General features: G+C 47.2%; 1 protein-coding gene across 22 annotated transcripts in view; it reads left to right on the top strand.

Annotated features, from left to right (window-relative positions):
- Positions 1–26,740, top strand: part of LOC135910907 (inversin-like) — a 686,529-nt gene that overhangs the window by 349,500 nt on the left and 310,289 nt on the right. For 19 of the 22 annotated variants that reach the window (XM_070533476.1, XM_065442979.2, XM_065442974.2 and 16 more), the window contains 2 exons: positions 186–381; positions 7,580–7,660. The exons of the other annotated variants lie outside the window; for them this stretch is intronic. In XM_070533476.1, the coding sequence (XP_070389577.1) occupies positions 186–381; positions 7,580–7,660 (277 nt within the window). The remainder of the gene's footprint in view (positions 1–185; positions 382–7,579; positions 7,661–26,740) is intronic. 22 annotated transcript variants of the gene reach the window in all.

Raw genomic sequence — 26,740 nt, forward strand, 5'->3', positions numbered from 1 at the left:
TTCACACGCAACGCTAAGTTCTGGTATCTCTGTCAATGCCTTCAGGCGATACTGGGAACTTTTTTCTTAGTCGCGCAAAATAGGAGACAGACGTGGGTCTGCGGCAGTTTGGATGCGGTTGTGAATTTTTTTTTTTTGGAGGGGGGGTGGGGGCGGAAGCAGTCTGAGTGTGTGTACGTGTGCAGCGGCAGCGCTGCAAGCGGCGGCTGGCAGAGGCAACCTCGAGGTGCTCCAGTGGCTGCTGGATCACGGCGGCGCCCCCGAGTCGTCGCCGAGCCCCTTGATGGCGGCCGCTCGCGGTGGGCACATTAGCTGCGTGATCGCCCTGCTGGATTTCGGCGCTCACGGCGTCGACGCGGGTGGCCGGAATGCCTTGCACTGGTGAGCACTGAACCCATCCAGACAGGCGTTTTCGTTGAAAAGGTTTCTCACGTAGGAACACTTTTAAGTTATCGTGGTTAACCTCTAGACATCCGTGGCCATAAGACATGCTGATGTCTAATTTGTCACATGTGCATAGGCGTTCGCACCGGGGAGGGGGAATAAGGGGGCACTTGAGCCTACCCCACCCACAAAAATGAGGGAAAGGCGAATTGTGCATTTACCCCTTCCCTTTTTTTTAACGGCTACTCTGGGTTGCACACTGGCCGATCCCACAACAGCTGAGAGCAAGTTTTCTTTTTTGGAGGGGGGATACCGGCCGTGCAAGTCGCTCTTTTTTGCGTTTATTTAGCCCCATGAGAGCGAGGACATTTCTTTTCGCCGTAGCAGACGACGATGCGGGGGAGGGGGGGGGCGGGCACTGACGCCGTCATGTGCGCAGAAGGCCTGCCCAGACCCGCCAGAACAACTTTGCGATGCTTACACCAGCTCGAGTTCCTTGGCGCCGTCTAAGTTACACGTATTCTGGATGCTTGTTTTCTCCAGAAAACAGTAGAATTGCAGACTTCCAAAACGAACATGCACTGTTTATCATCCGACATTTTAAGTATGCATTAAAAATAAAGACGTGATCAACAGGCGATTTTTGTTGGCACATCATTTTCATACTTAAGTATCATATATTGTTGTAATCAATTTTCAATCGTTACCCTCCTCTTTAACTAAATTTCGCTATATAAATTTTAGGTAATGACTTGAGAAAACATCACTTGATAGTGCAATTTAATCCAGCCATTGTTCAAGACATGCTTTACATATAAATGCCTTACAGGCCGCGGTGGCTTAGCGGCTACGGTGTTGAGCTGCTAAGCACGATTGTGATGGCATGAAATCCCGGCGGTGACCGCCGCATTTTGATGGGGGCAAAGTGAAAAAGGTCCGTTTCCCGGGCATTTAGAGAGCACCTTATAGATCCCCCGATGATTAAAATTAGTCGGGAGTCCCTGCTCATAATCATATTCAAATCATCATCAAATATCGTTGTTTTGGCTCATGACAATCCAGAATTCAATTCGATTGTATTATTGCGGTGCATTTATACGACCGTGCGCCCAAGAGGGAGACGAAGAGAAAGTAGCAGACTACCTCCTGGAGCTGGGACCTTTGTACCAGCCTGCGCGATTACCACTAACTTTTCCCCGTGTAAATAGTTGTACATACATTTGTGAATCGGGCTTTCTCTTCGTAATATTTGGTGGAGGCGTGGGGTAATGACTCAGAACGGATCTTCGCAGTTGCCGCCGCTTTGGTTCTTCACTGATGTCGGGGCAGACGGTGCCTACTTCGGCAACGCCTGCGTCGACGACTCGCCGGAAATGCATGAACGTGTGAGCAACCACAGCAAATGGGATCCCACAGTGATGCTGACAAACATAATTATTTACTGGGCGGGAACGGCGAGAGTATGGTTTCAAAAACACGAACTCTGTGATTGAAATACCGGCAAGCAGAAGCTGCGAGATCGCAGGGTATGAAGGTCGTCTCAGAGAGAGAGTTGGCATCACGAGGTCAAACGTCCACCGAGGGTTACGTCGCCTTACGGGTTACTCTGCTGCAAGGGCGACGCTGAAATACCAGAGTATGAAAAAGTTGGGCATGTCGTAAGAGGTATCGCCGATGACCACCTTCAATTTACTCATTTATAAAACTGTATTTCGGTTATGGACATTGTCACGGTGCAAGCGTTTCGGGCAGGTGAAACGCCGTCGTGTCAGTCATTTGCGCGGCCTCCCAATGCGGCTGCAACATCACCTTGTGAAGACCGACAGCACTCTCCTACGCGGCGGCAGCAACCTTCAGAGCAGCTGACGAAGATCGTGCGCTGGAAGCCATGTGTCCCGTGGCGCTCTACCCACCTATCAAGTATAGATAAAATATCGGGACGGCCATTTATCAGTGCTCTGTGATGATTGTGGTTAGGAAACATTGTTTCAGGAATGTTGTGGAGTGTACAGGAATGCAGATTAATTGAGGAAGTGAGCCCATGTTTGAGTCCTGCCTGGACTGCACGTGCGGCGACTTACATTGTCTTTTCTTATTCGGTGCTATTTCAGATACGAATATGTCACTTCTGGAAATTCGAAGTTAACGCACTGTTCTTGTGTTCTCTTGCGCGTCGCTTGTGGCCTATGGGCTGTTGCGACTTCAAGTCCGAAGAAGTGGAGTGTAGTTTGCTCGCGGGGGAGTAAGGGAACGTGGGGCTGCGCCTGATATCCAGGACTTCTCACAAACAAGTTTGCATTTATATATTTACAAGGAAATTCAAAGTAGTACAGAAAAAGTTCAGGAAGAAGTTGTGGCAGCCGATCACTCCCGCCGAGCGTTGCTCTTTTTATGCCCTGCGTGGTCATTGTTCAGTCACCTCCGCCAATCTTGCGTCAGGAGACCGATGACATCAGGTCTCACCAATCCGGAGCTCTGTTGCCCTTTCCTTCCGAGGGCAGCTTTGTCGGGAACACTGGGCACAAACAGGGGAAGGGGGATAGTACGCTGACTTCGATCGTACACCTTCGTCCCAGGCCTGGACGTGCCAGTTTGTGCGGCTGACAGGTGACGGACCGTATCCTTGCACTAATTTGCCCAAACCTCTCCTGACCGAGGTACTCCCGTGCTCGCCATAAATTATCCGTTTTGAGAATCATTTTGACGCGGCCACCGGCCGCGTCAAAATACCCATTGCCCATAATCGCGCTAGCGGCCGATCACAACAAGGCCCAATAGCAATATCAAACTAACTAGCTCAAGCCTGTACTCCTTACCGCACCAAACCCATAATGATGCTACACTTGTAGTGTCTGTCCTCTTAGATTTTAGAGCAATAGATCTACTACTCGAGGTGCGGACCCAGAAAACGCCTGGTTCCGTAAATAAACCCTTGAAGCTCAGCCAAGGTCGAACTGGGGCTTAGCATGCCACTTCCGGCGTTTGCTTCGTACGCCGCGTGGGCGCCCATATTGTTGCGGAAGGATGAAAGCAGAGAGAGCAAGAAGATCGCAAGACGCTGGCTGCTGCGTGTTGTTGGAGGTCAGCCATCTTAACTACTGACTCATCTTGTATATATATTGTAAATAGTCTTTCTATACTCCCAACATCCCCGTGACATATTGGTGGGAAGTGCCGGGTTACCACGGCTGGACGTCGCATCACCGCCCGCACCATGAATGCCGGTCAGCACGCGGCATCAACGTAGTTGCCGCCTCCAACGCCACCGTCGGCAGCTACGTTGCTGTCACCTTCGGTAGTGGTTGTGCAACCCAAGGATCATTGAACTTTTCGCGGGACCGATGGCGCCGACGTTGAAGAGCGGGTGTCTATGTACGAACGCGTAAGTGGAATCAGCAGATGGGACCCTACGCTTATGCTCTACCTAAGAGGCACGGCGAAGGTGTGGTACGAAAACCGCGAAAGAGAAGCTGCAAAGAGAAGTTGACGGAGTTGTTTGGCAAACCAGCCGGCCGTAAGATTGCCGCAAAGCAGGAACTGACATCCCGTGCCCAATCCCCCATGGAGTCCTATGTCTCGTACATTCAGGACGTGCTGCCACTTTGTCGTAACATGACGTAACATGACAGAACTTTGTCGTAACATGACCGAAGCGGAGAAGGTCGGGCACGTGCTCAAGGGCATTGCTGATGACGCCTTTAATCTGCTCCTGCAAAAGCTATTCTCCAGTTGATGCTATCATCGAGTGCCGACAATTCGAGCAGGCCAAAAGCCGACACATCTTGCAACCATTCGCCAGATTTCCCAGTGCTGCCGCAACGTCGACGTGTGAAGATAAACCTGCACAGCAGTGTGCGTCGCCATCAGAGGACATCGTGCGAATCGTTCCACATGAACTGGATGCGATGGCGCCCGCAGCTTTCTGTTTGCGTAGCCATGATGCCACCACTTTTCAGTTCCCTTCGTGCAAGCCACCGTTCGCCATAAACTTGAAAACAGCCCATCATCGCCAGCCCTTACAGCCCATCATCGCCGGAGTGCAATCTGGCAGCACTGATGGCCGGTGCTGCAGGTTCGTGCTGCACGACGGCATCCTCTACCGCCGCAATATCAACCCTGACGGCCCTGAATTGCTTCGTCGTCTGCGGTGCGTCGCTCTCGAACAACTTCACAATGCACCGACGGCGGGACACCTTGGAGTTTTGTGTACATACGACCGCGTACGACGCCGTTTGTTCTGGCCAGGTCTCTAACGCTCTGTGCGTCGTTATGTCTCAAATTACGAATTGTGTGAGCGCCGGAAGAAACACCCCCTGCCACCTGTCGGACAACTCCATCCAATTGAAGTTCCCTCGGAACCGTTGTTTTGCGTAGGCCTTGACCTGCTTAGCCCTTTTCGGACGAGGATTAGATGGATTAAGTGGCTCGCCGTCACTACTAATTACGCGACACGCTACGCGATAACAAAGGCGTTGCCGACTAGTTGCGCAACAGGCGTCGCCAATTTGCTCCACGACGTCATTCTCTATAACGGTGCACCTCGACAGTTACTTACGGGCCATGGCTGCTCGTTCTTGTCTAGAGCCGCCCGACCTACGGTAAGCAAATATTAAAGTACACATTACCGACTTTATTAAATGGGTTGGCTAAAATTGGCACGGATATAGAACTGATCTCTTTGAATCAGCTGCGCAACATATATGTATAACTCTCCATTGTTCTATTTTTTTTATGAAACGTTACTTGTATTTTCTGTACCTTTTCTTCTCGTTTCTGATCCATTGAATTTCCCTTGGTGTTTTTGTATATTCGGGGATTTTCTTTACGCAGATATTTGCGTGCTGTTTGCATTGATTTTGTATTTTCTATGGTTCTTGCATTTCCTGCAAATTATTTTTCTCCTCTACATGTACGGAATGGATGCCACTGTATGCAATGCTATGGTGCACGGACCCAGTCAAGCCTTTTCAGGCTTTTTGTCCGTGCTCCAAACATCTGGCAGATGTTGAATAAAGCTGAATTGAATTGAGTTGACGACCTTCTCCGCTCTTGTGCCACTGAGCACAAGATGTCCACCGCCTACTACCGACAAATAATGCTCTTACGGAACGTCTCAATCGAACAATCACAGAGAATCACGTCCAGAACGATCACCGTGAATGGGACGCCACGCTGGCCTACGTGACGTTCGCGTATAACTCGTCGCGACATGACACCGCAGGATATTCACCTTTTTATCTTTTGTATGGTCGTGACCCCACATTGCCGTTTCACACCATCCTCCCTTTTGTGCCACGTTTTGCAACTCAGTACGCTCGTCAAGTCATCGATCGCGCGCACATGGCACGTCAAGTCGCCCGATCTCGTTTATTAGCCTCGAAGCATATACAAAAAGAGCGTCATGACCGTTGCCATCGTGAAGTACCAGGTGCTTGATTGCTCCTGTAGTCACCATGTCGTCGGGTTGGCCTCTCCCAGAAGCTTCTCTCTCGCTACGCAGGGCCTTATGAAGTCCTACGTCACGTTAACGACGTAGATTGCGGGATTTCGCCGCTACAGTTTGATGCATCCTCAAGTTCAATGACTGTTGACGTTGTGCACGTTTCGCGGCTGAAGCCATACTTCGCTTCCAATTCTTCGCCATACCATGCGCCGAGACAGCACTTCACCTCCCAGGGGTCCTGTTAGGGAAGGATAAAAGAAGAGAGTGGAAGAAGATCGCGAGACTCTGGGCTGCGGCGTGTTGTTGTTGCTCAGCCATCTTAACTATTCTGACTCATCTTGTATATATATTGTAAATAAGTCTTTCTATACTCTCTGGGGATCTCGCACCCATTCTCTTGGGACAAAGGAACGACAACACAGCAGTGCAAACAATCACAAGGCCATTTATTGCACCTTTCATAGATCAATGTCTGCTAGCCGAGTTGCTATCCACAAAACATGCCGGTGGGTGCGCGACAAATCTAGAAGTCCGACTCACCGCGACCGGATAACGAGCGAATATGTATGCCCCATGCTGGATCCCAACGCCTGCTCATTCGCGCGTACGGTCACGCGAACGGTGGCGCGTTCGAAGGCCGGCCACGCGAGGCGGTCTCGCAGAAGCATGGGTCGGCGCGCGCGCGGGACGTACGCGCTGTGCGCCGATCTGCCGGGAAAGAGGAAGTGCCTTGTCTTTCGGCGCCCAAGTAACCCCGCCTGTCGGCGGCGTTAGCAGCTCAACACTCGCGCCATCTCTCGTACTGCGCCTCAACCATTCCGACCGCTGCGAGCGCCAGGCCACGCGGCGAAGCCGGAGAACAGGAGACGCGAGCCGTGTGGGAAAACAACATATCAGGGGACGCGTGAGAGTCACGCATCCCCACAACTCGCAACATCCCCGTAACAATATGTTAAAGCTGCAGTATCCGCAGCTTTTTCACCGTCTCCCCTTTTTCACAGATGTTTTTGTTTGGTGAAAATAAAACACTGACTGAATGACTGACATCTGCGATGTGTGCAAAGGGCGCCAAGGGCTGGTAGCTTCGTATGCGCTGTGCTTTCGACGCTTAGTTCGCGTTGAAGCGAGACGCATCATCGAGGTCGTCAATTCGCTCGCTGCTGCTACCGCTCCGAGCAGCGTCTTTATCCGCTCCCCGAGCAAGCAAAACCGTGCTATCGCTCGACTGACTTGGTATAACCGTGTTCAACCACAGCATATTTTCCCTGTCTTCTCGGGTAACCCCAAGAAGGGCATGGCAGCCAGAAGCTCGTTCGCTTCAGATTAATGTAGTCGCTGCTTCCGTAGTAGCCGACAAATTGTTGCTGTGCACATACCTGAGGGATTTACCAAAACTTGGGCGGGTTAAACTAATTTAGAAAAAGGAACTTTTCAAAGTAAATACTGTTTTATTGGGGAAAGACGTGTTATTGAACGGTGTTAACAGTGTTCAGTCCATAAAAGCATGCTGAATTCGAAAGGGAGCGATTAGCCAACAAATAAATAGTAATTACGAGTACGAAGTAACGGGAAATCATGCAAAAATCTTCAAACGTAACATGTATTTATATGTGAAAATGCGTACTTCTATTATGAGTTACCGTGGTTAGAGTGCAAAGCCGCAACTATTAATTAGGCGCTTCTGTATAGATTCTTCTCATGAACACTGAATTGTAATTGGTGCTGGGCGCTCGTTCATTCGTTTCGTTACAGGGCTGTCGTCGGTGAACAGGCATCGATTTGCGAGCTGCTGATACAGCGTGGATGCCGTGTTGATGCAGCTGACATCCAGGAGTAAGATGGAACGACATACATATTGCAACGTATCCTCTTGAAGGTGGCGTAAGGAGAACACATCACACGGTTCAATATCTCGGGCATTTATCTAACAATGTAAGCAAATGTAACAAGAGAGCGTAACAGTGTCACAAAATCATAAAAAGTAATGTATTTTTCAGCACCTTGCGCGCGTGTATAGAATACACCTAGTTTAGAGATGAACTTCCACCGGTTTTCTGTGGACATATGCAACACTTGCCTGGATGCAGTGAACGAGAAAGGCATACGGCTGCAGTCCATCTGACAGAATGTGTTAAGAAATGAGCCGAACATATTGTAGACTCCTGGTGCCACTATTAAAACTTACGCGCGCAAGAATGCACACCTTTTCTTTCGGAGCTTGCTTAACTTGCTTGAAAGTTGTAATGCATTGCCAAACGAACGCAGAAACAACCTGCCAATGTGCTATATTACATGAAGGCCGTTTTAGCTCCCCCAGTAATTATGACAAGAAATTCACTTAAAAAGAATGGAGGGTCATGAAAACGCGCGCTCACAGCAGAAGCAACGAAAAAAAATTGTATAGATCAAACGTACTGTCGAAACCGGCGTACGCGAGACTGTCATGAGCCAGCAAGGTAAAATGGCGCATTACAAGAGTTGCGCTGCAGATTTCAGTGACGAAGGCGCCCCTCAGCCATCACACTGGACCTTGCAGAGAAAGCTCTTGTTCGGCGTACTTCTCTTAAACTCCGCCGCGCAGAGCTTGTGCAGTTGTTAAGATTATGTTCGAATCCTAAAAGTAGCGACATGCTTTGAAGAATGCCCCCTGGCCGAGGCCGCGTCGCTATTGGCCTAATGGCATCACGTGGGCCTTCGCGCCGGCTGTGTTTGAGACTCGCGTTCCACCGCCATTTTCGATTGAGGAGCGTGTACCGAGTGGCGCCTGTTGTCGCCGTTTCTCTGTTTGCTTGTTGTGTTGTTTTGGTTTGCGAACGTCTTGGTTTGTGCAAGTGCGACGTCGCTTTGCTGCATTTTCTCTGACCATGATGTGCTGCGCTTTCGAATGCCAAAATAGTTTCAGCGAAGGCAAGAAGCTCTTCGCCGTAGCGGCGAGACAGGTTAAGAATAAAGACAGGGATTCATTTACTTGGGAGGGAGCGCTTCAACTTAACATATGCCACACGACTACGCGAGGCAAGTTGCGGGTCTCTCATTGGAAGTGTGTGCCAGGCTTGCGTAATTTGTTGCAGGCTAAAACGTAGCAGATATTGCACAATTCACTAAGAATGTTGCCATTTTTCTGAACGCATTAATATGATTCCTACGTGACGTGTACTTTGTTTATATTGGCGCTTAATCGCTTTGTACGCCAACAGCCCTACAAAACGGGCACGCGAGGCTGTGCGCGAAAACGTGATTATGATACCTTTAAGATTCAGCACAGTCCTTTTAACATAATTTGAGGCCCGATCGTGAAAACTCATCTTAGGAAAGCAGTTCTCTGACTTGTGTAGCTACCGACTAGCCTTGTTAAAAGCAAATACATTTGTTTGCCTCTTTTGTTCGTGTTCGTCGTTGGCGGTCGCCCCGTGGATTTGCGATACGAAGGAAAAGTGTACGTGCTCCCCCGAAATCGAGTTATGGGGTGCGTTCGTCGCCGAACGACAGCATCATGAGGTCTTTGAGACGAACGTGATAATTGGCGTCACCTTTAAAGTGTGTGAAGGTTAAGATGCGGTGGCGGTCCACTCAAAATGTGCCGTGGTCTGCGCGTTCACTGGCCGGTTTAGTTGTCGTCGCTTTAGTCGTTTGACCATTCGTTTAGTCGTTCGGTCGCACGAACTATTAGTACGTACGGCCACTAGGTCTCTCAGACGCACTTGCAGTAGGACACTTAGGTTGGTGCGTTCGTGCCCTCTGCCACCTATGTGCTTCATAGCTGATGCGCGCCGCCAATTAGCATGGTAAGGACGGCGCGGAATTTTAGCTTCTACTGAGGGCTTGCTGGAGCCCATGATGTTGGCGTTCGATCGTAAACGTGTGATTACAACTACTCGCAGCCAGATCTTGCGACACGCGCTTGACAAATATTACGTGCCTAATTGTAGCACACACGAGGTGTTAGTGATCGTTTAGGTACATTAAAAGATAGTTATCAAAAGAGAAAAAAATGCTTCCGTCACTGAATGGGTATAACCTTCCTTACAGATATTATTTGCTGTACATGACGTTATTCGGAGCTACAAAGCCAACGCGAACGCTTAAAGTGCACCGCCTTCCTATGCATGCATTCACTCTGGAAAATGTCCTCTCCTACGCTCAAGCCTTGTAGGCGGTCCCATGGTTAGAGTGTACTAGATTAGATGTACCTAATCTAGTACACAACAGCCATGGTCTAGGAGGGAGCGCCAAAGAGAGGAGAAACGAAGACGAACGAAGGCGGAGAGTGTCGCTAATTTGTCAAGTTTGAGGAGTCTTATGTTGAGGAGCGCCACTATTAGCCCCGAGAACGAAGTACAGGGGCGCTGCGAGCGCCGCTCGCGTGACGTCAGGGTACGGACTCGCGCCTGTCGTCTGCTACAGTTCGGGCGCTTTCTGCGGTGTTTTCGTCTGTTCGCCCTCGTTTTCTCTGCTTGTATACTTATGGCGGTAATATCAAATATATTTTTACGACGTCTTCATTCGCGAAAATTCATTCAGAGCTTATTTCTTAGACGACAATGTTGCTCTCATAGGCAATGCTACAGTGCCAGCCGAAGGAGCGCAGACCAGCCCATTGCGGGTTTTTCATGAGCGGATCGAAAACCGCAAACACATAGCATTTAATAATAATCCAGTTATGATACCATGCATGCCACGATGCAACAAGTATGTCACAAACGCTGGTTATATGTGACCTTTACAACAGTTACCTTGATTTTAATCTGCTAAAACAGGTTTGGTCATGACGAGTGGTTCGCGGTATAGTATCGAATTTGTGCATTTCTTCACAGAAACGCTCGGCAGTAACACGAGGACTTCCTTAACGTTGCAGTTTAAAAATTCTACAGACACCACTTGCTTCATTACCTGCTTCTCAAAATTAGGTGGTTCTTCATGTTAAGTGGCGGTAATTTGAAGTAAAGCTAATGAAGGCTGACGGCTATTTCCAGAATACGAAAAGGAATGCTTCAATATATATTCCCTTTTCCGTGCTACGCGTTCAACTCACTTGAGAAATTTACTGGTGCTTGTTGCTTGAGATATATACATGACGGCAAATATACATGTTTGGCGAACAGACACAGGATGCTCGGCCCAAATTTTTTTGTGAAATATGCCTTTTCGACCTATGCTTCGACTTCTTTCTGCCTACAGCCCGAAAGAAGTCGAAGCGTCAATCATTAGTAGTAAGGGACATATTGAAAATATCATAATTCCCCGGTGGAGGGTAAAAATCAAGTGAAATATGTAAGGCTTGTGGTGTTTTCTTTATGATGGTTTGCGAGGTTCTCTTTTATGTATGACGAAGCAAATAGTTCACCGTTTGTATAACTAAACAGCGCTGCATCGAGACATGGTGAGGCAGTAGGTGCTTGAATTTTTCTTTTCTATGCACCCTAAGCTACGCTGTAGTATCTCGACAATACTTTAGGCATTCCATTTGGCGCTGTAAAAGATGCTTTATGGTTTCAATTCGATGTTATAATGAACTGATGGGTTTCGCGAAAAACGCGCGCCTCGCCATACCGACAGTCGTTTCCTACCGTTGCGTGAGGGGTGTGTCATATTGTCGATGAAGGCTACTGAGGGCCACCATGAAACATTTCATCCCTTGCAATTGGTTGGCTCTCGATCTTAACCACGAAACTTTTCTCTCAGGTAATTGCTACTATGGTATTTGTGAATCAACTATGTAAATACTATACATGAAACGCCATAGTGTTCCCAGTAGCAGCCATCAACAATTCTTTATTTGGAGGCCTGTTTCAGAGAGGGGTGAAAATAGCAGCAAACTTTTTCATAAGAAATGCGCGCCTTACTCTTTCTTTTACGCATTACTAAATGGCCATATTTGACTATAGAACTCACCAGAGTAATAAGCATCATGATGACAGTTTCGCTGGGCAGTGTCTTTCTAACACGGATAACATGCTCACGCCAATTACCAAGATTTTTCTTCCATGTAAAATGCAATGTTTCTCATAGCTAAATACTTACGGAATGTTAAGTGTTTGGCGAAGCATCATACACAACTTCGCGTGTTGAATTAGCAGAAATTCTTTGTACGCAAAATCTATGGACAGACATGGCGCACATATGCATTGTAAAACTTGTAGACCCCTTTACCGCTACATAGCTTGTGATGTCCAAGCCGCAAGTTTTATTGTCTCTCGCGCTTTAGGAGAAGGAACTGTGGGCCAGGCATGGCAGCAGAAAGAAGTCGACGTACCCTTTAATAAGCACGGCTCGAGTCACCCGTACCTCAGGCAACACGAAGGGAACGAGCGCGCGCGGCAGCCGAGCGAGCCGCAGCGAGCGGCGTCCTGGCCGTGACGTCAATCGCGAGAGGGCGCCACTCCAAATTCTCGCCGCTAATAGTGTCTAGAAGGAGGTAGTGTAACGGGCGGGAGTCGGCGAAGCGCACAAAGGAGCGATGAAACTCGTAGATGGCGCTACTTCCAGCTGGTGTGCAGATTTGGCGGCTTTTGAAGGCGGCAGCGCATGGCAGCTAGCTCATGCTTCGCGTTCACATTGCGTCGCGTTTGAATTTCCAATGTAATGCGTTTTGCAAACATCACGAAGTGTTTGCAGCTCAGAGATGCATTATTATAAAGGGCGACACTGCTTCCGAGAGCAGACAATGGAAAGATGCGTTATTTGCAACACCGGAACGCGCAGCAAATGTTTAGCCATGCGATTAAAAATTGGAGCCAGATCACATTTTTAGGCCACCATGGACAAGTTTGTTTTTGCTAAAAGGCTTGGTGTTAGCACAAGCGAACATAAACCAGGAACACTACAAACGGCGCGTTTTATCTGTTTTTTTTCATTCGCTCATCTACCGCAAATACAGTCATTGGTCGCAGAGAAATTGGTACACGCACACAGACAAAAACAACGCTGGGGCTGCCCGCAATGAACATGAGAATGACATCACCACATCGTTCATATCAATCTCCGTGACCCCATGCGTCAGCAACATGCCCATTAAACATCTTTAGCTTCGTAAAAAAAAAATAGGTACACATGTGGGTGTTCTGGCGAACCTCAACATGCACTAAATAGTTTCTATCACTGCTTTTGTTGTACAGGTCTACAAGACGAGAGGAAGCACTTTATTACATAGTACAGTAATCCACATGCACACATCAGACCGAGCTTAGCAGTAGGCTCTACTTCACTCTCCTTAACGTCAAATGTTTCTGACGCTTCCTTTGAAGAGCCTTGTCCTTGTTCAAAGATTTTGTGCCGCCTAGTTAACGCCACAAACGAGATAGTTTTTGCGGTGAGCGCCTTGCGGGGGAGCTCGCATCCCACTTGGGGAAGTGTTAAACTCCCCAAGAATTGCAGAAAATTATGTACGCTGAAAGCATAAAGCTTCTCTGTTGAAAGAAAAAAAAATCTGGGGCAGCTTCGCACTGGTGGCGCGAAGACTGGGCAAAGAGCGAAGCTCGCGACCCCAACTAGGTTATTCTTGGTTCGGTTAAATTTATGCTTGGTTATGCTTGGAGACTCGGCCAAGCGTGGTGTCGTCGTTAGCCTCCGAAAGAGCCATGAACACTCGGTCATTAAAGTACGTACAATGTGTTGTGCCGCTCTTCTGCAAGTCGCTGACGTTTCGCCGCCGCTTCACCGGCGGCGCGATATTCGGGAAGGGACCGACGCATCCGTTCTCGAGGAGGGGCGGCTTTCGCGCCGCGCTTCTTCGTCTCCCTTCGTTGAAGACCCGGCTGTTCTTTCGGCATGGCGGTGGCAAGATACCTGGTAGTGAAGCTTCCATAGGAGCCCATACGTTCAAAACATGGCGGTTCATGGGGCTTAGCGCCATCTGCACGAGGAGTGAACACTTCCGGCGGAAGAAAAAAGCAATGTGACGCCATATCCGTTAAAAACACAAGTGACGTCATTTTGTTCTCAAAGGCGCGAAATTTGTTTTGGTGGTCTGCCATTAGAGCTGTATATTTAAATGACCCACCATTCGACTTGATCGGGGTTTCGATCGTTCATCAACGCGGAAACCGATGCAAGAAAGGGTGAGCCGTACGGGTGTTGAAATCGCACCCCTGAGCAGAACGTACTTTCTTTTGAGGCCGTTGAAAGCTGTAGGTGTAGAGTGGTGGTTCTATTGTCGCACGCCAAGCCCGTTGGCCGGCGCAGTCGCACGAAAACAACTAAAGTAAACAATTATCTGGCAGTCGTAACTTACTATTTCTGACTGAACAGGTTGAGAATCGACGAAGCTACCCACGTCACCAAATTCAGACAAACGTCGACAAGCAAAAGACCTTAAGGGGCGCGTATTGTAACAGCTGAACTTTACGAGCGCGCCTTTTTTAAAACTTCAAGAGCTACATTGACTGGCCAGTGATACCGGCGTCAACGCTCCCTCTTATGATGGGCGTTGAAAAAAGTTATTTATTGATAATGATGAAATAAAATAGAGTTTTCTTTTCTTTATTTGTCACGCAGATACAAAATTGATAAGGAATTTTATTTTCGTTGAATGAATCTAACTGCGTCTCGCTTTATTTGCAAAACGCTTTTTTTTTCTTTCCCATTCTTTGCTCCCTCCAAATACAGTAAAAGCTCGTTAATTCGAACCGCAAGGGGAAGCCGCTTCAGTTCGAATTAACGAAAGTTCGAACTAACGAAAGTGAACGAGGGCAACAGTACACTGCGATTTGGAAGCAGTAGGGCATGTCAGAAATTTGGCGTGTCAGAAAATGATGGCGTGTGCCCGCGGCACACGCCATCTTCAAGTCGAAGCTCTGGGTCCGACTGTGCCACACCACCGATGTCCACCGAAACGAACGTTAGCCGAGGCTTAACACCATCGCAATTAATCGCGACGGCCGATACCTCCTACGCTGAAAACAGAGGTGCACAACCGATGAAGACTGCGGAGACAAAGACGCTGAACATGTGAAGGTGGCGAAAGCCCTGATTCGTTGGTTCTTGATTGCAAGCGCAGCTGCGACGTACTTGATTCGCTTTGTTTTGGAGCTTGCAGTGCCATCTCCGCACAACATTAGCAGGTGTACAAGATTTGCAAAGCCTCCGAGATTCGCAACGGCCAAGAAATCTCGGAGGTTACTGGCTGACCCCGCGTCGGTTAGATTTTTTTCCGGTTTTGCCTTCTCTCGCCGTTCTCTCCGTCTACAGCCTTGTGTGTAGGCAGTAGGCGCGTTTCTCTGGCCATGTGCGAGGCGAGTGTAGTTCGAATTATCCGTGAGGGAACCTTCTGGCGTTCGAATTAACGGACTTTTTTATACATAGACTTCTGTGGAGCTTGGCCGGACCAAATCGTACAGTTCGAATTATCCATAAATTCGAATTATTGAAGTTCGAATTAACGAGCTTTCACTGTATAGTCGCGCTTCAATCGCTGCTCCCATAACCACCTCTGCTGGTGTCAGTGACAATTTGTTCTGAACCGCTTTTCGCCCTAAGCTTCGCGACCTATTTAGATCGACCTTGGCGGTGGTGCGGAGCGGCTGTTATACCGCCATGGTGACCTCACGGCTTAGTTATTTATTTATTTCAACATACTGTCTGCCCTTTGACGGGGTTGATACAGGGTTAGATCCGCAACTGCGCATGCGCGACCTCCGTACGGCGCGGCGAGGCAAAGCTGCGGTGAAGCTGTGCCGGCGCGCGCAATGGCGTCATCGCTCAGCGAGGTTTTGCGGCGCACGTTCACTGGCCTAACACCAGCTTAAATAGCATCGCTGTTAAAAATGTGAATGCCTCCTCTAGCCCATTAATGAATTGCAGGGTACAATACGCATCTCCTGTCAACTTTTTGTGTGAACACGCTGTCTGCATTGCATTCAGCTGCTTCTCTGGTGAGTGCTAAGCCGCAAGCACAACATCTGCAACAAATTTTGCCACCAAACTAAACTACGCAAAACATGTCCCCGCTTTCGACGCAATGAGTGCACGCCGCCTTATCTGTAACATAACACAAGAACAGCACAATATCACGCACTACGCACCTCAACATAATCACAGTGGCACATGTGCACCGCTTCCCGGCTTCCAAGTGATCACGATCGACGTGCAATGAAGCGCAATCAGGGGGCGGACACTCCGTATACATCCCATTGGCCGTTTTCGAGCAGACGCTCTTTCGACGCTAGCGCCAAGGTCCCCTTCAGTTACGGCCCTAACCAATGGGCGACGCATTAAGCAAAATGGCGGCGCACATGATTTTTTACGTTGCCATGGCAACAGCAGCAGCAGCCGCGCGGCGCCTCCTCTCCCAAACGTTTTTCTTTCCTTTTTGTTTTTATTATGCCGACCTGCTCCACTCCCTTTCTCTCTTTCCCCCATGCCGCGCGCGCCGCTCACTTTTTTTTGTTTTTACCCGTAAGCGGCGCGTTTTTTCTTTTTTATAGCGCGCTTGTTACCGCGCGCCACGCGCCAGCTCGCAAGCAATGCGCGCGCTACGCGGCGCATTGGCATTGCTTGCGAGCTGGCGCGTGGTGCGCCGTGGGCTATGCATTGGCACGCACGCAGTCTTGCCCATACTTATATTATACCAGCATGTGCCGGGACATAAAAAAATTCTACTTCCAACACAACAGATGTTTAGTCTCGCTTTATTGACTTCGTTTCCGAAAAGAGATTTTTCTTACAACGTGGTGTGATACACGCTAAAAAATTCGCAAAAGTGAGAGGTGCATGACATATACAAGAGTACTAAAGACAAAAGTTCACAGATGGTGAAATAACAAAAGAAAGCGTGCAGTGAAAGCGCTAGAAAACGCGAAGGCCATTTCATGTACACGCATATAAAAACAAGACTTTTATATAACGTCCTCAAGACCTAAATGTAGACGAGCTCCTGATATGTGCACTAAGATATTGCACAACATTGGACGACGTGTATGACATAGTCATGACAACTATAAAAAGGGAAAACTCACTAGTAATGGCAAAAACAATGACACGCAAAACACCTGAAAGATAGAATAAAATGCTAACATTGTTTGATTGAGAGTCATACCAAAAGAAAGCTTACTTATAGATCTGCACGAAAGTATATGAAATGCTTGACATGTTCATTACTACTGAACAAATTGAAAAAAACATGGCAGAAAAAAAATAACATCGTACTAAAAACTGAAACACACATTATCACATTATTTCGCACTTGGCCACAACTTGAGTAACGGTGGCAAAGGGAACAGAAGATAGTCGGCTTTTGCAGCAGCACATAGAAAACATTCGCAGAAAGGCTTATTCCTCAATCAAAGACCAGGTAAAACAAGCCAACACGACCCTTCTTTCTAGCCGAATGCAATGCTTAGCAGTAAAATTACGTCACTTAAGGCACTAAGTCGTACCTACTGGGCTGTCCCTTGTATAATAAACATGAACTGCAAAAATCTGCATGTAGGACACTTGCAATACTCATGCTTTCCAGAGGAAAAAAAAGCGTATCATGCCTACACATGAAGGTTGTTCGCGCGGTTTTCCCATCGGGGGTTACTGAAATAGTACACAAACACTAACAGTAATTTTTCAGCTGTTAGTTCGTTTGTAGAACGTGATACACAGAAAAAGCACTGAGGGCGGTATGGAAAGCTGAGCAAGTTACTGAAGTTGCAGAATGAGACTTGGCACAGAAAAACACAAGTCACAGACCAGGTGACAATGAGGAGGAACATCTATTTGTCAGCTTTCTCTACCGGGAAGAGACAAGTGTAGCACAATCAAGGCGCAACGACGTCCGGAGCATCATGGAGTACACAAATGGACAGGGCTGTGTTCGTGTACATGCGCCTTCTGATGTCCTTGGGTCTGAGCGCTCACCTGTTGTCTTTGGGCACCCGGAACAACCTTGCAGGGCTTGTTTTTGAGGCATTTGTGCACCATTACACGATGCACGAGCGGTACGAGTCGTGAAGCGGGTGAAACATCGCGGAGCACAAGCACACAGCTACGGAGGAACACAGAACTGACGAAACTAGCCACGTCGGTCAACGCACAGCAGCGCACGCATCTCGATGACAGTAGATAACAAAAATAAAGCGTTACGTAGCGGACTAAGCAGCAGCCGGGCCGGCGGCGATGGCACGGCGGCGCGGCGCGTACAGTCGAAGGTGAGGGAGTTGAGAGTGTATTACGAGAGAGGGCGTAGGGAGAGGAGTCGAGCGGGGGGACGGGCTTGGCCACCTGGATCGGCGCGCGTGCGCGCGATGATCTACGAGGCCATGCAAGGGAAACGGATTTTTGCGTCGCCCATTACAGAGATGGCGCCAATTTCCTGTGCCACCGGAACCGAGGAGTGTCCCCCCCTGGCGCAATGTTCAAGCCATCGTTCTAAAAACGTTGACGCCAACCACTACCCTCCTCCTCCGCTCCGCTACCGCGCTCGGCGCGGACTCGACTATGGCGCCGCCTATGTTTTCCTTGCGGTATATAGCAGACGAGGGCTAACGCACTACTGGAAGAAATCCGCGGAAAAGTTTGTTCGAAGCCTGCGGAGTAGTATTTAAGGGAGATTTAGCTTCGTCAGTCGGTAACTGGCCTTAATAATGTCGTGATGGAATTGCGCAAAAAAAAACGACAAAGGTCCATTTTCTCAGGCGTTAAGCGCCCGCACGTTGAGAGCTCGCGTTGTTGAAACACAACGCACGCATACGGTGTGCGCAAACAAGCGCGTAATTACCTCAGTTTCAGGTTTTGACTGCGTAAAAAGTATGTGTACGTGGTTTCCTAGGTTCATTTACGTACGAGCAGGGTACTTTTTTTTCTGCTGGCGCCTGGGAGGTTCCAATTATCTGCGGGCGTCAATGTCTAGCAACAGGGCCGCTTCTCATCCGCGCCTTTTACAGATGGGTGTAGCTCATGCATGGGTTGTGGCGGCCATGGGCAACGTTTTCACAAGTAGACAGTAATGATAAGTTGAATGACGTACGAGCACATGAAATCGTTTTTTTAAATTGAATTATTGTGGTGCAAGTTGTTGGAATTTGATAGCAAGAACTAACTTGATTGGACAAGTGGACAGAGGTTCCGAAAATAATTATCTCCCCCTCTCCTTTGTTGAAGTGCTTATTTTATATCTGTATACTACGTGCGCTTGTATTCTTTGGCGTTGTAAGTTCTCACAGGGAAGCTGTGTTGCTTTAACTGCAGCCCTCAAGGCACACAAGACGGAGAAAAGGCAGAAAGGCTTTTTCTCAACGCCTCAAGCAAACACCTTTGTGTTTGCTTGAGGCGTTTTTGTGTGCCATATTTCGTAACCTCTGAGAGCGTTGAACATTGTCATTGCCTCACATGGAACATCGCATCGTGACACAATATTAAACTTAAATTGGATTATGGGGCTGTACGTGCCAAAACCACAACCGGATTATGAGGCAGGCCATAGTGACGGACTCCGACTTGTGGCACAGTGGGGTTCTTTAACATGTCTCTAAATGAAAGTGCGCGAGTGTTTTTATTTCGCCCCGTCGAAATGCTCCTGCCTCGGTCAAATCCGCGACCTCGAGCAATGCCATAGCCGCAAAGCTATCGCGGCTAGCAAAGAAGTGTTGAATTAACGAGTGACGGCTTCCGTTGTGTCGCCTAGACCGCGCAGTGCGCTTTAATTAATGGGGCTCGATCTGCTTCAGCCCGCCCTGCGTAAGTTTTCTGCTACACATATTTGCATGGTTTTATTTTTCAGAGACAGCAGAAACCGCACCTTGAACTTAAATTTATCTAGTGCTTCCTTGCCTTCTTACGTCACCCTTTCCCTGTCGCCCACTCCCCCCATCTTGTATTTGTATGAGAAGTGGGAGCGAAGAGTGGCAAGGCTGTTCGTCACTCGTTTCGTGACTGCGTTGGTTCTACCAACACCTCCTAAAAACTTCAGGCCTGCGCGCTATGCGAGTGACGTCACATCCGGTAGGCGGATGGCCACGTCACCCGCTTCCACCGCCGCGCTTGGTATCGCTTCTTCAGGATGGTTTAGTCGCTCTCTATTGACCGCTGTATTCGAAGCGAGTGTGACCGCTATACAAGCGTGAAAAAAAGATAGGCATGCGCTCTTTTATAAAGAAAGGCAGAACCTGCTGTGAAAGAGCTAGGGGCCTGGTCAGCTGCAGTGCACTTTTTGAAGATTTAAGGTCGATGAAGTACTCTAGGTGAGTGAATAACTGCGATACAAAACGCGGGGCGACTTGTGCAATGCAGTTATTTAGCCGACTTCTGCTTCATCGGCGCGCGACACGTGAATTTGCGATGATGGAGGCAACACCAACAGCTCATCACCTTCATGCAAAATGTATAATAGCACCCACTGCAGCTTTCTAAGGTTGTTGCTCCCACGGGGCTGTTTATTAGGTGCTAAAAATTCCAGAATGAACCAGAATTTGAAGTCGTCAACCAAAAGACAAATTTCTGTTTATTGGTCAAGGGCATTCAAAGGCTCCATAAATAAATAAAAACAATAATAAAATACAAACAGTGAGAAAGCTAATAATGCATCAAGGTAACAAAACTGAGCTGCCAGGTAGCAACCACAGACTTGTAGAAGAAACATACCCTTTAAATATCAAGACATAAAAAACTCTACTCATGAACACACATAAGGTTTGAAGCATGTCACATGTAAGGGAAGAACAGGTCACCGCAACAAACATCTTCAAGCAACGCACAGCATCCTCCGTGTGTACGTGATTCGTCAAGTAGTAAAGCACTCATGGTTCACAGTAAAAAATACACAAAACTTGGAGCAATATACAGATTAAGCACAAAGCATACTTGTTAAAAATAATTGCAGGTAACTAGAATTACGAACTTGGTTCATAATTAAGGGTTCCACGAAAGTTCGTCTGGTTAGGCATGGAACAGAAGGGAATTACGGTCACTGACCAAGTCTGATGAATAATCTGACGTTTCGGAACCGCGTACGGGTTCCTTGTTCACTGTGTTGGACAGGAAATCGTCGTCACTTATATAGCCAGCAGGTGACGTAATGAACGTGCGTAAACGGCCAGGCATAGTCCCTAGTGTCTGGTTCATCGTAGCTGGCGTCGATTGAGTGATTAGAGATTCTAGCAGCCGTCGGGATGACACGTTCTTTTCTTTGGCAACAACAGTGGCATTTTGGAGATTCTAGCAGCCGTCGGGATGACACGTTCTTTTCTTTGGCAACAACAGTGGTATTGACTTGGTTCCTTTCGAAAATATGGGACTGCGAAAGCAAATCAAACCAATAAACACTCTACACAAACGTGCACATACACAGTGAAATACAAGCGACGCACTGACTGGCGATGTATTAAACTGCAATCATAAAATTATTAAGAAAACACAAGAACCACAGCAAATAACCCATGCAAAAATTCAGAAAAGAGCATAAAACCATGAATGTAACCTAACTATTGGACAGGACAGTTAGCTTCCTTTTTTTTTTATTCCGCATTATGAGATAACGCTGACAGAAGGTCATTCTTCCTTTTGCACATGTTTTTTAGAAGAATGTTTGCTGCTGAATGTAGCTATAGACCCTTGAATTATTCAGGACTATGGTCATTGAAGCACCTGCCAAAGTCTTCAAATTCTGGTAATATGTCTGTTGTTAAGGATATCAGAGCAGACAACTGGTCTTTAACTTCAAGAACTTAAGGCAGTGTTCCTTAGAAGTTGTTCTATTACTGCATGCACATACATCACATCATTTACAACTCGTGCTGGAAACCAAGGACCACCCCTTTAAGGGCATCCACGAGGCTATTTTCTTCACGGGATTCCTCCACTTTCCTAGCCACTGCAAGGTTTCTTTTACATTCATCACATTTCAGTGCGTTACAAGTAGCACGAGCACAATACCCAGCTACATATGCGATCACTGGGATTTACGAAGACAGAACATCCAGGTCAGAATTTGTGACTTCAATGCTGCAACCTTTATCAAAGTTTGGCTTTCGTCGCGTGCTCGGTTGAGGAAGCCTGAGTTCTTCAGTTGGTAGAACTGGCAGCGAATTTCGCAAACGAATTTCCGCTTCACACTCATACACTTGTCGAATATTGTAATGCTTGATTGATATTTTGTATCGTAAGCACCCAACCTGATGCTATGAAATGTCAAATTTGCTTGTGTTGTACTACTTTCCCTCCCTGTAACAGCCCTCAAGTGAGGGTTATCAGTATTAATAAAGAAGAATATAAGCATGGTACTGGCCACCCGCAAGTTGCCTGTATTGACCGAACTTCGCCTCGAGTGGATCGGTCTGAACTTTTCACAGGCGCACGTAGCACATCTTAAGTTCCTCAAGGCAGTAGCGGGAGAATTCCATAAGGCCACAGGACGTAAGGCGCAAGACACTAACCATTTTACGAGTGGAAACGCCATTCTCAAAGCGTAGTGCAATCCATATGCCTAGCCAGTCCGCAAACTTCTCAAGAAAGATTATTTCGTCATTTTTCATTGCTTTCACTCGCTCTTGAATAAGGTCACGTTTTTGGAAGCCCTTTGAAGGTGTTTTGACATTTACCACTGACCACGAGCGAACGATTATATTGGTGAAGATCGCAGTTTCTGCTGCTCTGTCAATGTCACTGGCAGGTGCCAGAAGCCCTTCTGCAATAAATTGATTGAATACTTGTAGTGCAACCTTCACATTTTGCCGCTCTAACTTTGACGGATTGAAAGCTTTGGAGGTTATCTGGTGGCCATACTTTAGCAAACACCCTTCTTCCAGTTTGTGTAGTCTGCGCAATGCTTCAAACGAAGCCGACATGATATGACCACTGTCAATTGTATATCTAGCCTTCTCAAACTTCGGGTAATAGAAATTGGTGCCATGATTTTTTTTTGTTTATCCAATTATTCCACACACATTTCAAGAAGTGGACTGTGTCGACAATGTAAAACAGGGGTCTCGTCGTGTCGCAGGGATGTGAATACACAAACTGCAGCTTTGGAGGACTGCAAAAGCTTGACATTGACTTTCTATTAATAGCATTGTTGTCAGTAACAATACATACTACTTTGTACCCGTGCGACTCCAAAACAGTCACGACTTTTAGGATGACGTTATGCTACACAGCAGCGTCAATGCTTTTAACAGGAAGGATGTGAGCGACCTCTTTAAAAGATGAAACCAAACTTTGTACCATATGAACATGGGCAGTGGTGGCAGCGTCATACGAGTCAAAGGCAGCTCCAGAAACCTCGCGGCTCTTGTAATCGAAGAATGGTTTCAAGTGAATTTCATCAAGCATAAAAGTCAGTATGCATTTGCGAGGCTGGAGACACTTCACATGCTTCTTCATGTAAGATAAAAAAATTTCATCCGTCTCTCCTTGCGGCGACAGCTGACATGGTGCACAAAGCTTGCTGATGGTTGCAGGATGAGGAACTGTAATAACATATGCGTGTCGCAGGAATTCGTAAGCGTGGGGCGATATTGTACAGAGAAAACTAGCAATAACCATCAAATGTGGTGAATATCTGGGCATTTTCATTGTGACTATTTCCAGCAGTTCTTTCAGCGCTTTAAGGACACTTCGAGTTTCCACTGGTAGCTGCTGTTTCAAAACAGGGTGTCGACAGCTTTTGCTCAGGAATAATAAATAGATTGTGTTTCAAAATTGGACAAATTCTCTAGAATTTCTACGATGCATCGGCTATCCTGAACTTCGCTGGGGACAGGATAGTCATTTACTTCGGTAAGCTTGAGGTTTTGATGGCGTGCGGTTATGTCCATACTGTCACTGATCACAACAAAATCTTTTTTTGCTTGGCATGGTGCTTCCGGTTAGCAACAGGAACATTACACTCGACGAAGTATGCAGTACTGACCACTTCTCTGGTAACGAAGATCCCTGCAGACATGCATTCAGCTATGTTAATGTCTGAAACTGATACCTGCCAACTTCCGTCTTACATGACGAAAATGAATCCGCCAATGCCTTTCCAAGGTGGGAGGACTCCAGTCGCTGCAGTCGATCTTGTGGCTCTCTTGTTTTGGAACACTGTGGTGTGGACAAGTGTGATGGGCAGTCCTTGACTATTGAAGGCACAGCAGGGTCCAGTCGTTGTACCGGCAAAGTGATCTCGATAGCATTTCCAGTCCTTTGGTCATGATAGACAGACTTCTTTATAATAAAGCTCTCATGGAAGTGCAGCGCACAGACCTGCAAAAAGAAAAACAGGGGACTGTATCACAAAACGATGTCATAGTGTCTCCGAACTGATAGTACTCATTTCATGTATATGTGCTCAAGGTAGTTTTTTTTTACTACTGGCAGATTATATTATTTCGAGATGCAAGCACAGGCTGAACGAACACTTTGCACAGAAAACACATGTGCTCCTGAGGGTGTGCTAGAAGATCGAAAAAGCATGCTTCTATTTCACAGTTATTCTTGTCGTTAAGCTCGGCAAGCTCATTCCGCTAAAGCTATAGCGGCTGAAGAACATGGAAGAACGTACAACAGGCACATTAAGCAAATGAACTATGAGAGCAAATCTAAATGTTGCGACTGCTCAACTTAGCACCGAATTGATGAAATGACGAGTGCCGAAAGCATCGCCAACGAAGCTTAGCTTCAGCAACTGCGTAAGTCAATGGTCATGTGTCTGGTTTCAAGAAATAAAGCTTTGAATCCGTGACCAATTTACTTTTTCTGCCGATAGCAGAAACAGGCGGGCCGCGAAAACCGCTGTTATCACTAGTTTGTTCATGCTCGCGCGGATCATCGCACAGAACGTAGTATTTAGTGGTCAGACTTTTTATTACTTCAAATTGACAGCGTACTTGCATGACAAAACAGGTCGGGGATGGCACCGTCTACGGCGATGTTCGACTGAAGAATAACTTCCCTACAGCTTGAGCCGCAGTGCTATTTCTACCCAACTGCAGAAGAACGAGAGCAGAGTAAGCGAAACATTGAGAGCTCTTGACTGCACTCAATAGCGAGAGCTGGCGTTACTTATAGAACTTTTCAAGACATCCTTCACATTTTATTATTGATCTCAAACAATTTGGCAAATATACGACATAAAACAAGCAAAACCTTTTCTGCCGGCTTTATGCCACCTGTGTGCGAAATATGAATGCGACAATTTTCGTCCGTCAGCCATAGGAAGCAGTCTAAGGGCCCGTACATGGTCAGTCCGCTCGTCCGTTCCGCCCTAGCCCGCCCGCGTGCGGAAGCCCAAAAGGCGGAAGGTGTCGCAAAATTCGATGCACGCTCAATCCGCACGAGCGGATCACACGCGCACTCCTATTGGGCGACGCGGCCTGTTGACAGCTGGCAACCGTTCGGCGGAGCAAAGGTGTTCAAGGTTGGCAACGACCTTTGACAGCAGACGACACTGGCATATTTTTGCAGATGTGATTTCAAGTTTCCGCGTTCTGGTGAAAATGCGACTCTAGGCTGCCACATTCTGTTCTGCAGCCGTATGTGTTGCCTTGGCACCGTCATCCTCCTTCGAAACATTGCGCAGTCGTCTTATCTGCGCCAGCTTTTACAGATGTATTGCAATCGCATCACGTCGCAGCACGCGACGTATTCCCGGATGATTACTTTCAGTGCGCGCTGCCTTGGCTGGTTGAACAAAACCTCTCTAATTATCCAACGTGATGCGTTCTGCGTCACGCGAAACTGATAGTGTCGCCGGAAGCGGGGTGGCGCTGTTTCTGTAGTGCTAGTGACAGCTTGCAAGAATACGGAACACACGCACATCTGTCGCGGAACGCATTTGCGTAGGTCGCCAAGACGCACCTTTTTAGCACTGAGCACGCGTCTGAGGCCCCGAGTACAGTTTGCTGATACGCTTGCTCGTGCTTCTTTTTTTTTTCACTCTGCCAATTTTAAGAGTGCTTAAAGCAGTTGGATGCATGGAATTCCTTTTCCTTAAATGCTTAAAAGCGATGACTGAAGTTCTCACCGTGTGCAAAAAAAAGTTGTGCATAAGTGGTTAACTTCATGCAGCAAGGAATTGAAGGTGTAAGCAGTGAGTGTACAATTCATTATGACTGGCTTAAAGCAATATGTATGTATTGCGGTGACCTTATGCAGATATATGCATACTCATGAGATATGTTTCCAAGGTGACTATTTATTTGAACGCATATAATTAACATTGCGGATAAGAAAACTTATTTTGAGTGAAATCAAACAATTGCATTCTTTCTTGACAGCCTGGGTGGCTAATATGTTGCCACCTTACTACTTAACATACCTAATTTAACATTTCAACAATGTACAAACATTACCAAAGAGCACAAAATGAAGCAGTACCTTGACAGGCATGCTACCTCTCTCACCCATGGCACCAAACGAGGATCGCCTTGAGACTGTTTGATACTGGCGGCATCATACATGCGTGTTCTATTTTGATTGCTCTACATATAAAAAATAAGCTCTACTCAGGTTATATGAGTTAGTTGGGCATGGGCTGCATGTTGTTTGTGTATTTATGTAGTAACAACCTTGCTAGCTCATGCAGCGCCATACCTTAGGAAAATGAAAAATGCATAGCATAACATAAACAGCTGGCCAGTGCCTGTATTTATTTGAAAGCAAACCGATATTATCAAGTGTAGCTTAGCAGTGAGTTCAGTGACCTCTTGTGGTGTGAAAAGGTTGATGTAGTTAGTAGTTTTGTGTTTGTCTTTCTTAGTTGCTGCTTTAACATGCACATGACAATGAAATGAAGGTGCGTAGGGCAGAAGACAGGGCCACACAAAAAGCGAGGAAACATTCATTGCCATTTTTTTTTAAATTTCCATAACAAACCAGCGAATAGTTCCTTAGGTTCAGTTTTGTGAATAATGCACAAGGTGTTCTGCGTAAAACTCAGATTGTAGTGCTCTATTACCTATTCACTATTCGGGTAGCCAAATGAACGATACTTCCATTAGCACTGTGAGAGCACAG

This window comes from Dermacentor albipictus, chromosome 2 (assembly GCF_038994185.2).
Source record: "Dermacentor albipictus isolate Rhodes 1998 colony chromosome 2, USDA_Dalb.pri_finalv2, whole genome shotgun sequence".
Taxonomy (NCBI): Eukaryota; Metazoa; Arthropoda; class Arachnida; order Ixodida; family Ixodidae; genus Dermacentor; species Dermacentor albipictus.